This window comes from Mustelus asterias, chromosome 6, assembly GCF_964213995.1.
Source record: "Mustelus asterias chromosome 6, sMusAst1.hap1.1, whole genome shotgun sequence".
Classification (NCBI taxonomy): Eukaryota; Metazoa; Chordata; class Chondrichthyes; order Carcharhiniformes; family Triakidae; genus Mustelus; species Mustelus asterias.
The window spans coordinates 131,411,521-131,425,446 of NC_135806.1; the positions used below are offsets into that span (position 1 = coordinate 131,411,521).

General features: G+C 46.6%; 1 protein-coding gene across 1 annotated transcript in view; it reads right to left on the bottom strand.

Annotated features, from left to right (window-relative positions):
* Window positions 1-13,926, bottom strand: part of galntl6 (polypeptide N-acetylgalactosaminyltransferase like 6) — a gene marked incomplete at its 5' end in the record, with an annotated part of 862,172 nt that overhangs the window by 132,836 nt on the left and 715,410 nt on the right. The window contains one exon of the mRNA XM_078213889.1: window positions 11,557-11,664. Within this exon, the coding sequence (XP_078070015.1) occupies window positions 11,557-11,664 (108 nt within the window). The remainder of the gene's footprint in view (window positions 1-11,556; window positions 11,665-13,926) is intronic.

Below are 13,926 nucleotides of genomic sequence, written 5' to 3' on the forward strand. Positions count from 1 at the left end.
AGGCTTGGTGTGTGGCGATTAGGGGATTTTCACAGTAACTTCATTACAGTGTTAATGTAAGCCGACTTGTGATGCTAATAAATAAACTTTAACTTTAAAGGCAAAACCCCACATCTCTTTTTGACTTGAAAAGATAAGTGATCAATAACGAGATGTGCTGTCATATTCCCATGTTACTTAAGGCACAAAAGGATAGTTTGGTGCAGATTCCCTGCTAATCATGGCACAGCACAAATCACAGTTGTCAAGTTAGTGAAAACTCTATTAACTCAACTCCTCTCAAAATGATGAATATTTGCTTGAGCGTGGAATAGATTAGCACAGATATGCTCCATTGGACACCAGTCGCTTTACGCACCAAGAGAGATGTTATCTGTGTAATGCAGAATTCAAGTTGAGTAACGCAAATTGTAATGTTGGACCAATATCATTGACTTCACAATCAATTATGTTTTGGGGGTCAAAGAGAAATTGTGCTGTATTGGCTTGAAGAAGGTAAGCTCTTCACCCAATATCCTGAGGTTGCCATTTACCGGAAACTGGACTGGACCAGCCCTATAAATACTGTGGCTACAAGAGCAGGGGGGGAATTTTACCATTTTGAGTCTAAGTGCCGAATCTGGGTGTCAAATAGATCCGCGCCTGGAATCCTCTTTGCAGCGCGCCCATACGCGTTTTGCCGGCTCCAGTCCGATCCGCGCTGTGTGCGGGGCTTAGCGCTGGCGGACCGATCCGAGCTCTGAACTGCACATGCGCAGTTCGAAAAAAATCTGACAGAGCGCGCCCGGGCGTGAAAGAAAAAGCAGAAAGCGGAGAGAGCGGCTCTCTGACGTCTCATCCTCTGGTCGGGGGGGGGGGGGGGGGGGGGAGGAGAGGGGGTGTGACATCTCATCCTCTGGTCGGGGGGGTGGGGGGGTCGGCCGCCAGTCTGCGGCTGATCCCTCCTGCGGGTGTGGACGTGTGGCCATGCCATCCCACGAAACCTTCAGGGTGAAGCGATTCCTCACTAAGAAGATGAAGCAGAACCGGCCGATTCCACAGTGGATCGGCATGAAAACTGGCTAAAAGATCAGTACAAGTCCAAGAGGAGACACTGGAGAAGGACCAAGCTGGGCCTGTAAAGGGATACAGTATCACTGGTACACTACCAGCCACAGATTACTCTTCCCTGCAGGGGCAAGAGAGCGGGAGAGATGGCTGTGGCTGGTAGTGCACCAGTGATGGTACACTAGTGATGGAATACTGGACTGTGGGAGGAAACTGGAGCACCCGGAGGAAATCCATGCAGACACGGGAAGAATATTACAAACAGCAAAGGTCCCAGCACTAATCCGTGAGGAACGTCATTAGTCACAGCCCTCCATTCAGAAATGCACCCTTCCACTGCTACCCTCTGTCTTCTATGACTGAGTCAGTTCTGTATCCACCTTGCCAGCTCATCTCTGATCTTGTGTGACTTCACCTTCTGTACCAGTCTGCCATGAGGGACCTTGTCAAAGGTCTTACTGAAGTCCACGTTGACAACATCCACTTGATTAAAACATATAGGCTGGAATTTTACCTCCCACCTGCCACAGGAATCAGAGTGGACAAGGGGGGGACCATGGAATGGCCCATTGACATCGGGTGGGATTTTACGGTTTTGGGACGAGCGAGGTCGGAAAATCCTGTCCACAGGATCCTGAAGGGTTTTGACACGGTGCATGTGGAAAGGCCATTTTCTCTTGCGTGAAAATCTGGAACTCGGGGGTCACTGTTTAAAAATAAGAGGTCACCCATTTAAAACAGAGATGAGGAGAAATGTTTTCACTCAGTGTGTCTTTGGAAAAGGCGTCGGAAGCAGAGTCTTTGAATCTTTTTAAGGCAGTGGTAGATGGATTCTGGGTAACAAGGAGGTGAAAGGTTATCAGGAGTAAGCGAGACACAGATTTGAGGTTGCTATCAGATCAGCCATGATCTTATTAAATGGCAGAGCAAGCCAGAGGGGCCGAATGACCTCCTCCTGCTCTTTGTTTGTCTGTTCTTATGTAAGATCAGGAACACACGAGAGTTTCACGGTGCCATTGTGGCAGGGGCAGGGCCATAAAATGGTCACTCAGGAACCTATTGACTTTTGTGGACAGAAAGATTCCAGCCCATGTATCCGAAAGGGTCTGATTCAATATGGGTTTTCAAAAGGCAATTCAAGATGCGCTTGGTGAGGACTAATCTGCAGTAATTTGGGGAACAAAAGCTGAGGTCTCGGACTCAACTGGATGGCTTCATAGTAAGAAGTTTAACAACACCAGGTTAAAGTCCAACAGGTTTATTTGGTAGCAAAAGCCACACAAGCTTTCGGAGCTCTTAGCCCCTTCTTCAGGTGAGTGGGAATTCTGTTCACAAACAGAGCTTATAAAGACATAGACTCAAATTACATGAATAATGGTTGGAATGCGAATACTTACAACTAATCAAGTCTTTAAGAAAGGAAACAATGTGAGTGGAGAGAGCATCAAGACAGGCTAAAAAGATGTGTATTGTCTCCTGTCTTGATGCCTGTCTTGATGCTCTCTCCACTCACATTGTTTCGTTTCTTAAAGACTTGATTAGTTGTAAGTATTCGCATTCCAACCATTATTCATGTAATTTGAGTCTATGTCTTTATAAGCTCTGTTTGTGAACAGAATTCCCACTCACCTGAAGAAGGGGCTTGGAGCTCCGAAAGCTTGTGTGGCTTTTGCTACCAAATAAACCTGTTGGACTTTAACCTGGTGTTGTTAAACTTCTTACTGTGTTTACCCCAGTCCAACGCCGGCATCTCCACATCATGGCTTCATAGACCATAGAACATTACAGCACAGTACAGGCCCTTCGGCCCTCGATGTTGCGCCGACCAATGGTACCAATCTAAAGCCCCTCTAATCTACACTATTCCAATATCATCCATATGTTTATCCAATAACCACTTGAACGCTCTCAACGTTGACGAGTCCACTACTGCTGCAGGCAGGGCATTCCACGCCCTTACTACTCTCTGAGTAAAGAACCTACCTCTAACATCTGTCCTATATCTCTCACCCCTCAATTTAAAGCTATGTCCCCTCGTGCTAGCGAACACCATCCGAGGAAAAAGGCTCTCACTATCCACCTCTGATCATCTTGTATGCCTCTATTAAGTCACCTCTTAACCTTCTTCTCTCTAACGAAAACAACCTCAAGCCCCTCAGCCTTTCCTCATACGATTTTCCCACCATACCAGGCAACATCCTGGTAAATCTCCTCTGCACCCTTTCCAACACTTCCACATCTTTCCTATAATACGGCGACCAGAACTGTACGCAATACTCCAAATGCGGCCGCACCAGAGTTTTGTACAGTTGCAGCATGACCTCCTGGCTCCGAAACTCAATCCCTCTACCAATAAAAGCTAACACACTGTACACCTTTTTAACAACCCTATCAACCTGGGTGCCAACTTTCAGGGATCTATGCACATGGACACCCAGATCCTTCTGTTCATCCACACTACCAAGTATCTTACCATTAGCCCAGTACTCTGTATTCCTGTTACTCCTTCCAAAGTGAATCACCTCACACTTTTCCGCATTAAACTCCATTTGCCACCTCTCAGCCCAGCTCTGCAGCTTATCTATCTCCCTCTGTAACCTGCCACTTCCCTCCGCACTGTCTACAACTCCACCGACTTTAGTGTCATCCGCAAAATGACTAATCCATCCTTCCATGCCCTCATCCAAGTCATTAATAAAAATGACAAACAGCAGTGGCCCCAAAACAGATCCTTGCAGTACACCACTAGTAACTGAACTCCAGGATGAATATTTCCCATCAACCACCACCCTTTGTTTTCTTACAGCTAGCCAATTCCTGATCCAAACCACTAAATCACCCTCAATCCCATGTGTCCGTATTTTCTGCAAAAGCTTACCATGGGGAACCTTATCAAACGCTTTGCTGAAATCCATATACACCACATCAACCGCTTTACCCTCATCCACCTCTTTGGTCACCTTCCCAAAGAACTCAGTAAGGTTTGTGAGGCACGACCTACCCTTCAGCACAACACAGGTTCTCTCTGTCTCATGAGACTCCATGATTTTATTCTAAGGAAGCATTTCTAACTGTGGCACTCAGAAACTGCCAACTCATCAAACTTTCCTCTCAAGTTTGTGTGCAACCAAAGGTGAGTGAAGATTCAGCTACAAACAGCTCTTGTTATCCAACTAATCTGATATTGCTGTGCTTTTTAATGAAATAATTTAATTATATTTTCATAGCAATCTGGTTACAGAGTACAACGAGGCTTCCCGCGCAGTCCAATGATGTGGCTGAGTGCTGTTTCCTGATTGCTTTGAAGCGCTTAGTGATTCACTAAGGGAGGTTAAAGGTACATTCCTGGAGGTCCATTTGGAAAGGATGCTTCCGAGGCCTTTGGGCAGTTAGCATAAATTCCCGATGTCTGACAGCTAAGAAAAGCTGGTCCCCCCAAGTCCTGGTCCCCCCATGCCGACACTATAGTTAAGAAAGCCCACCAACGCTTCTACTTTCTCAGAAGATGAAGGAAATTTGGCATGTCAGCTACGACTCTCACCAACTTTCACAGATGCACCATAGAAAGCATTCTTTCTGGTTGTATCACAGCTTGGTATGGCTCCTGCTCTGCCCAAGACCACAAGGAACCACAAAAGGTCATGAATGTAGCCCAATCCATCACGCAAACCAGCCTCCCATCCATTGACTCTGTCTACATTTTCTGCTGCCTCGGCAAAGCAGCCAGCATAATTAAGGACCCCACACACCCCGGACATTCCCTCTTCCACCTTCTTCCGTCGGGAAAAAGATACAAAAGTCTGAAGTCACGTACCAACCGACTCAAGAACAGCTTCTTCCCTGCTGCTGTCAGACTTTTGAATGGACTTACCTCGCACTAAGTTGATCTTTCTCTACACCCTCGCTGTGACTGTAACACTACATTCTGCGCTCTCTCCTTTCCTTCTCTATGAATGGTATGCTTTGTCTGCAAGAACTGTATGTCAATACATGTTACAAAAGTAAATCAAATCAAATCAAGAAACGCTGTTATTTTAGGTAAGGTTTGGGGTTCAGATGGTGCAGATTCCGGTGCTACGAGGCCTCTGAGTCTTCAATCCCGGCGATTTTGTAGACATTCACAAATGTCTTCGCAAGGCCAGTCTCGGCTGTTGAGATGGAACTGCTTGCTGAGGTGCCATTTGATGGAGCCAAAGCTTGAGCGACCATAGAATCCCGACAGTACAGAAAGAGGCCATTTGGCCCATCAAGTCCGCACCGACTCTCTGGCCGGAATTTTATGACCTACCCGAGGCCAACGGAGAATTCCACTCTGCGAGGCGATAAAATTCCAGCCTCTGAGTATCTTATCTTATCCATCCCATCCAATCCCATGGCTAATCCACCTAATAATACCATATAATCTATATATCTTGGGACACTAAGGGGCAACTTAGCATGGCCAATCCATCTAACCTGCAGATTTTTGGACTGACAGAACTGATTGACCTGAAGCAATGACCACAGAAAGTCAGATTGAGAGTCGGCACCTTATGATGAGCGACTGATGTTGTCTTGATAGGACGCATTGTGGTTAAGAGTGAATGTCAATTAGTGGTCTGAGCAGTGATTGTCCCTGGGACCAATTTTAGGTTGTGGCGTGAATACCTCTGTTTGTTTCTCACTGCATTAGTGCAGTGGACTTTGATTATGCTACCAGAGTTTTATGGGGGAGAGTGGGCTACACACGATTGAAATGGTTATATCCAAATGCACAGTTTGGGAAGTTATTGGGAGACATTGTCAGACAGCCAGGAAACAGGGCCAGAATTTAAAGGATTCATGGCCCTGCCCCCCCAAGATGGGCCCGCCTCCTCCAGACTCCCGCCCCTTCAGGCCCTGCTCCCTCCCCTTAGGCCTTGGCTCTTGGCACTGCCAGAGTGCCCGGTGGGCACTGCCAGGGTGCCAGGCTGGCAGTGCCAGGGTGCCAGGCTGGCACTGCCCAAGGAGCACTTCCCAACCACGTGGGGTGCTTCAATGCCCTCCGGTCCCACCAGCTAGGCCATCACGCCAGGTCTCCGTTGGTGAGGACCATACATGAACCTTGGCGGTGAGGACCTCCACAGGTGAGATCATGAAGGTGTCCAGGACTCATTAATAATATTGGAATACCTAATAAATATTTAAATCAGCCCAGGCACAAGACTGATTACGCTGGCAGAATGGTGCTGGGTAATGTCACGAGAGGCGAGAATCTGGGCCCGTACCCGATTTTTCGACTTTTGACCAATCTTACCAGCTCATCACGCTGGTAGATCAGCATGGCAAGCCGGAAAGATTGTTCCCCCCCGTCTGTCCGTCCGTCAGTTTCAGATCCAAAAAGAAATCCTTTAAAATTCAGAAATAAATTGTGCCTCAGCTTTTTGTGCTCTGAACAAAAGAGAAAGATTTTCTCACAATTCTTGCTGGATTCTGTCAACTGACTTAACTGTCACCTCCTTTCTTGCCTTCATTTGCAGAGCAAAGCTAATGTTAAATGTTAAATGTAGTTAATAGTAATGGAAGGAGGGCAACATGGGAGAGAAGGGAAATATTGAGATGGGTAGCATCAATATCTAATTGTGCTACTGCAGTGTTAGCCTGAATCTGCACAATATTACGTTCTTTACTTAACAATTCAAACTCAACTGCATCAGTACCATAAAGGCCTTGACGCGCTGACCAGTATTGACTTCCAGTTAAGCAACTGCTTGGTGTTAAACTCTTCTTCCCAAATCCCTCCATGATTTTGTCCCTCTCTAGCTTGAAAATCTCCTCTGGCCCCACAACCCTTCGAGGTTTTTGAGTTCCTCCAATTCGGCATCTTGATCACCCCTGGTTTTAAACACTCCACTATTGACAGATGTGCCTTCAGCTTCTGAGGCGCCTAAGTTCTGGAGTTCCCTGCCTAAGCCTGCCCCACCTTTCACCTCCCTTTCTCCCTTTCAGACCCTTCTTAAAACCACCTTCTTCGTCTGAGCTCTTGGTCACCTAGTTAATATTGCCTTATGTGGCTCGGTGTCTAATTAAACTTCATAACACTCCTGCGAATGCGCCTTGAGAGTTTTCTTTCTTACATTCAAAACCCTCTATGAATATAGGCTGATTAGTTAGAACCGTGCGTGAAATAACTAAGTCCATCTCCAATACAATTCCAATACCAAATTCTCACAGGGAAAACATCACAAACAGAGATACTTCATTTATATAGTGACTTTTGCAACTTTATGATGTCCCAAAGTGCTTTCATGGCCAATGAAACAATGTTTGAAATCTAGCCACTGTTTTAGTGTAGGGAATGTGCCAACCAGTTTGAGCACAGCAGGATCCCACAAAGGGCAATGTGATAATAGAGTCATAGAGGTTTACAGCAAGGAAACAGGCCCTTTGGCCCAACTTGTCCATGCCACCCTTTATTTTTAAACCCTTAAGCTAATCCCAATTGCCCGCATTTGGCCCATATCCCTCTAGACCCATCTTATCCATGTAACTGTCTAAATGCTTTTTAAAAGACAAAATTGTACCCACCTCTACTACTACCTCTGGCAGCTTGTTCCAGACACTCACCACCCTCTGTGTGAAAAAATTGCCCCTCTCACCCTGGATCCCGTGAGATTTAATCTTATGCAACAACCTACCATGCGGGACCTTGTCAAAGGCCTTGCTGAAGTCCATGTAGACAACATCAACTACACTGCCCTCATCTACCTTCTTGGTTACCCCTTCAAAAAACTCCGTCAAGTTTGTGAGACATGATTTTCCACTCAAAAAGCCATGCTGACTGTCCCTAATCAGTACTTGCGTCTCTAAATGCCTGTAGATCCTGTCTCTCAAAATGCCTTCCAACAACTTACACCACAGATGTGAGGCTCACTGGCCTGTAGTTCCCAGGCTTTTCCCTGCAGCCCTTTTTAAACAGTGGCACAGCATTTGCCACCCTCCAGTCTTCAGGCACCTCACCTGTGACTATTGATAATTCAAATATCTCTGCTCGGGGACCTACAATTTCCTCCCTAGCCTCCCACAATGTCTTGGGATACACTTCATCAGGTCCCAGGGATTTATCTACCTTGATGCGCTTTAAGACTTCCTGCATCTCTTTCTCTTTAAAATGTACACTCCTCAAGACATTGTTTATTTCCCCAAGTTCCCTAACATCCATGCTTTTCTCAACAGTAAATACTGATGAGAAATATTCATTTAGGATCTCACCCATCACTTGTGGATCCGCACATTGATGACCTTGTTGATCCTTAAGAGGCCCTACTCTCTCCCTTGTTGCTCCTTTGCCCTTTATGTATTTGTAGAAGCTCTAATAATGACCAGATAATCCATTTCAGAGATGTGAGTTGAGGGATAAACATAGGCCAGCACACCAGGTAGAACTCGACTGCACTTCAATGAATTAATGGCGTTAATTAATGGGGTGGCATGGTGGCTCAGTGGTTAGCACTGCTGCCTCACAGCGCCAGGGATCCAGTTCAATTCCCAGCTTGGGTCACTGTGCGGAATCTGCACGGTCTCCCCATGTCTGCGTGGATTTCCTCCGGGTGCTCCGGTTTCCTCCCACAGTCCGACAGATGTGCTGGTTAGGTGCGTTGGCCAAGCAAAATTCTCCTTCAGTGTACCCGAACAGGTGCTGGTGTGTGTCAACTAGGGGATTTTCACAGTAACTTCATTGCAGTATTAATGTAAACCTACTTGTGACTAATAAATAAACTTTAACTTTATTTACAAGGAACATGTATCTGGACAATAGGTGACTAGTGTTTTTGTGATCTTTAAGTACCAGTTTAAATTTCAGTGAAAATGATGCCGACCCTGTTTAAGATTAATACTCTCTCATTCTACAAAGATTATCACAATTAACAACTGCATGCACTCTTGAACAGACCGGTCACAACACATGAATTATGTTAAACACCTCTCCAAAGGTAGGAACCTTTTCCAGCAATGAAGACAAAGCTTGCACAAAGTACTGAAGCTTGTGAATAGGAAACTCAATTCCTTCTCAATCAGATGTCCATTTTTCCCATCTTAAAATCATACAATCCTACAGTGCAGAAGGAGGCCATTTTACCCATCAAGTCTGTACCAATTCGCTGACTGAGTGAACGGGTTTTACGGCCGAGCTTGAGTGAGACCAGAAATTTCCGCTCGAGGTCAACGGACATGTCTGTTGTCCGCCCCTTGCCCGCTTTGATTCCATGGCGGGCGGGGCGGCAGAATTCCGGCAAGTCTCTTATCCAGGCTCTATCCCCGTAACCCCTTGCATTTACCATGGTTGATCCATCTAACAAAGTTTTATCGGGCTGATTCCGGGGACTGATGTATGAGGAGAGTTTGACTGGGTTAGGATTGTTTTCGCTGGAGATCAGACGAATGAGGGGCGAATCTCATAGACACATATAAAATTCTGACAGGACTAGACAGAGTAGATGCAGGGAGGATGTTCCTGATGGTGGGGGAGTCCAGAACCAAGGGTTACAGTCTGAGGATACAGGGTGGATCATTTAGGAAGGAGATGAGGAGGCATTTCTTCACCAAAAGAATGGTGAGCCTGTGGAATTCATTACCACAAGAAGTAGTTGATGCCAAAACATTGAATGTATTCAAGAGGCAGCTTGATATAGCACTTGAGGTGAAACGGGATCAAATGTTTATGGGGAGAAAGCAGGATTAGGCTATTGAGTTGGATGATCAGCTAGGATCGTAATGAATGGCGGAGCAGGCTCGAAGGGCCGAATGACCTCCTCCTGCACCTATCTTCCTATGTTTAAGCTTCATATCTTGGGACACTAAAGGACAATTGAGCATGGCCAATCCACTTAACCTGCACCTCTTTGGACGGTGGGAGGAAACCGGAGTGCCCGGAGAAAAGCCACACAGAGAAAGTGCAAACTCCACGCAGACAGTGACCCGAGGCCAGAATTGAACGAGAGTCCCTGGTGCTGTAAGGCAGCAATGCTAACCACTGTGTCACCATGAGGTCAGAGGTCTTTCTGGTGGATTTTCTTTTGTTTTACATGTTATGTATGAATGGTGACAGCGGTACTTAAGTCTACTCATCACAAGTGAACTTGATTTAAAAACCCAAAAGAGTGACCATGGCATTTAATCGATGTGCGAGTTCTTTATTGTTACACACACTCCAGACAGATGTTATTGTTTTAGACTGTTCTTCTGAGACATCAGCCTGAGGTTTGGAAAGGTGTAGCGTGGGGATAAATGTCACCAAATTATTTTAAAATAAGACCTACATAGGAGATCAGAAAGAATAAAAGTCGATTGTACTTCTCCCAGGCTAATGGAACCATCAGGCTGATTCGGAGAAGCAAAGTCTCCAGTTAATAGGGAATCTGGGATGGTGCAGGAAAGGCTGGGATTTGGGGTTTGGGGAGAATTTAGGGTTCCTCCTGGAACTCCAGCTCCCCCTACCGCAGCCAGAGAGCTCCCACCTACCCAGGGGAGCTGGCAGTTCCTGTCTAGAGCCTCCCCCTTCACTCACTGCTAGAAACATAGGAGCAGCAGGAGGTCATTCTGCCCTTCAAGCCTGCATCGCCATTCATAATGATCATGGCTGATCATCCAATTAAATAGCCTGATCCCACCTTCCCCACATATCCTTTGAACAACCTTCGCCTCAGGTGCCATATCTAACTGCTTCTTGAAAACATAGTGTTTTGGCCTCAGCTACTTTCCATGGTAACGAATTCCACAGGCAGACCACTCTCCGGGTGAAAAGAATTCTCCTCACTTCTATCCTAAACTGTCTACCCTTTATCCTCAGACTGTGATCCCTGGTTCTGGACTCTCCCACCATTGGGAACAGCCTCCCTGCATCAACCCTGTCTCGTCCTGTTCGAATTTTATAGGTTCTTATGGGATCCCCCCTCATTCTTCTGAACTCCAGCGAAAACAATCCTAACTGACTCAATCTCTCCTCGTACTTCAGTCCTGCCATCCCAGGAATCAGTGTGGTAAACCTTCTCTGCACTCCCTCTGGAGCAAGAAAATCCTTCCTCAGATAAGGAGACCAAAACTGCACACAATACTCCAGGTGTGGCTTCACCAATACCGTGTGTAATTGCATCAAGACATACCTGCTTCTGTACTCAAATCCTCTCGTTATGACATACCATTTGCTTTTTTTACTGTCTGCTGCACCTGCGTGCTTACCTTCAGCGACTGGTGTACGAGAACACCCAGACTGGTAACGTCACCATGTTGCGAATTTGGTTGATGTTAATTAGGCCCTCATCTGCCTTTTGCCCGAGGCTCATTCCCTGCCCGAACCCTGTGCTATAAAATTGAAAAGGGTAGGAGTGGCGTCAGGGTGGTATTGGGTTCTCTAATCCTGATATTCTTCTACCTGTTGGTCAGGGGAGGCTTTAAGATTGGGGCCAGTGTTGCTCAGATACATGGTGCACTTTTTGCCTCACTGACCTTAACTGCACTGATCCCTGTAAAAGGGAGGCGTCCTGTACTCACCCTTGCTAAACTGGTCCCGGAGGGAACTTTATAAGGAACGTACTTTCTGTAGATGTGTCCCACTCTGGAGCAAGGAGCATCGTACATGTGACCTCCGCACATCCAAACCTACAGAGATGAGGAGAAAAGAAAGAGGCAGTGGTTAAGAGTGGTAGAATCATAGAATCCCTACAGTACAGAAGAAGGCCATTCGGCCCATCAAGTCTGTACCGACCATAATCCCACCCAAGCCCTATTCCCGTAATCCTCATTTACTAATCCCCTGACACTATGGTCAATTTAGCATGGTCAATCAACTGAACCTGCACATCTTTGGACTGTGGGAGGAAACTGGAGCACCTGGAGGAAACCCACGCAGATACGGAAAAATGTACAAACTCCGCACAGATAGTGACCCGAGGCCGGAATTGAACCCAGGTCCCTAGCACTGTGAGGCAGCAGTGCTAACCATTGTGCTAACCACTGTACAGCTGTGCTGTCCTGAAAGACTTGCCAGCACGTTGCAGAGGCTCGAAGTACAACGTTTATTTTTATTACAATGAAGTACAGAACCAACTACGATACATCAGTATGTTACTGGACTTGAATTACAGCAGGCCAGGAATCAAGTGGGACAAATTTTCAAATGCTACCATGGTTGTCTGAGGATTTGAATTTAAAAAAAAATCCTGTCTATAGAAAAGAAATAGTTTTTTTTTCTCATTCGTGGGACATGGGCATTGCTGGCTGGCCAGCATTCATTGCCCATCCGTAGTCACCCTTGAACTGAGTGGCTTGCTGGGACATTTCAGAGGACACTTGAGAATCAGCCACATTACTGTGGCTCTGAAGTCACATGTAGAACAGGCCCGGTAAAGACGGCAGATTTCCTTCCCTGAAGGACATTAGTAAACCAGATTGTTTTTCCGACAACTGACAATGGTTTCACAGTCAAAGAACAAAGAACAAAGAACAATACAGCACAGGAACAGGCCCTTCGGCCCTCCAAGCCCGCGCCGCTCCCCGGTCCAGGATTGAATCCTGAATCCAGGATCCCCGCCCAATTTTCCAGCCTATCTACATACCAATATCCTATCCACCGAGCTGTCCCTCACAGCTACGATGCTTTGTTCATTACAACTTATTAACTCACCCCCACCCCCCCATTCCAGACCATGTGATCTCCAGGGAGAGGCGAAAACCCAGAGTGAAAAACCCCAGGGCCAATATGGGGAAAAAATTCTGGGAAATTCCTCTCCGACCCCCTGAGGCGATCGAAACGAGTCCAGGAGATCACAATGGCCCTGATCGGAAAATGCTTCCCAACCCTAGTCATTTCCACTTCCACGAACACCATATGAATTCCCTGCCCCCGAGACAGGTTCCTAACTATCCGCAGTCTCGCTCTGTACTGGCACCAGCAAGATGATCATAGAATGAAGCCTTGAAACGAGAAACAAGGAACAATTAGCCCGCGCCGCTCCCTGGTCCAAACTAGACCACTCTTTTGTATCCCTCCATTCCCACTCCGTTCATATAGCTGTCTAGATAAGTCTTAAACATTCCCAGTGTGTCCGCCTCCACCACCTTGCCCGGCAACACATTCCAGGCCCCCACGACCCTCTGTGTGAAATATGTCCTTCTGATATCTGTGTTAAACCTCCCTCCCTTCACCTTGAACCTATGACCCCTCGTGAACGTCACCACCGACCCGGGGAAAAGCTTCCCACCGTTCACCCTATCTATGCCTTTCATAATTTTATACACCTCTATTAAGTCTCCCCTCATCCTCCGTCTTTCCAAGGAGAACAACCCCAGTTTCCCCAATCTCTCCTCATAACCAAGCCCCTCCATACCAGGCAACATCCTGGTAAACCTCCTCTGTACTCTCTCCAAAGCCTCCACGTCCTTCTGGTAGTGTGGCGACCAGAACTGGACGCAGTATTCCAAATGCGGCCGAACCAACGTTCTATACATCTGCAACATCAGACCCCAACTCTTATACCCTATGCCCCGTCCTATAAAGGCAAGCATGCCATATGCCTTCTTCACCACCTTCTCCACCTGTGACGTCACCTTCAAAGATCTGTGGACTTGCACACCCAGGTCCCTCTGCGTCTCTACACCCTTTATGGTTCTTCCATTTATCGTGTAGCTCCTCCCTACATTATTCCCACCAAAATGCATCACTTCGCATTTATCAGGATTGAACTCCATCTGCCATTTCCTTGCCCAAATTTCCAGCCTATCTATATCCTTCTGTAGCCTCTGACAATGTTCCTCACTATCTGCAAGTCCTGCCAGTTTTGTGTCGTCCGCAAACTTACTAATCACCCCAGTTACTCCTTCTTCCAGATCATTTATATAAATCACAAACAGCAGAGGTCCCAA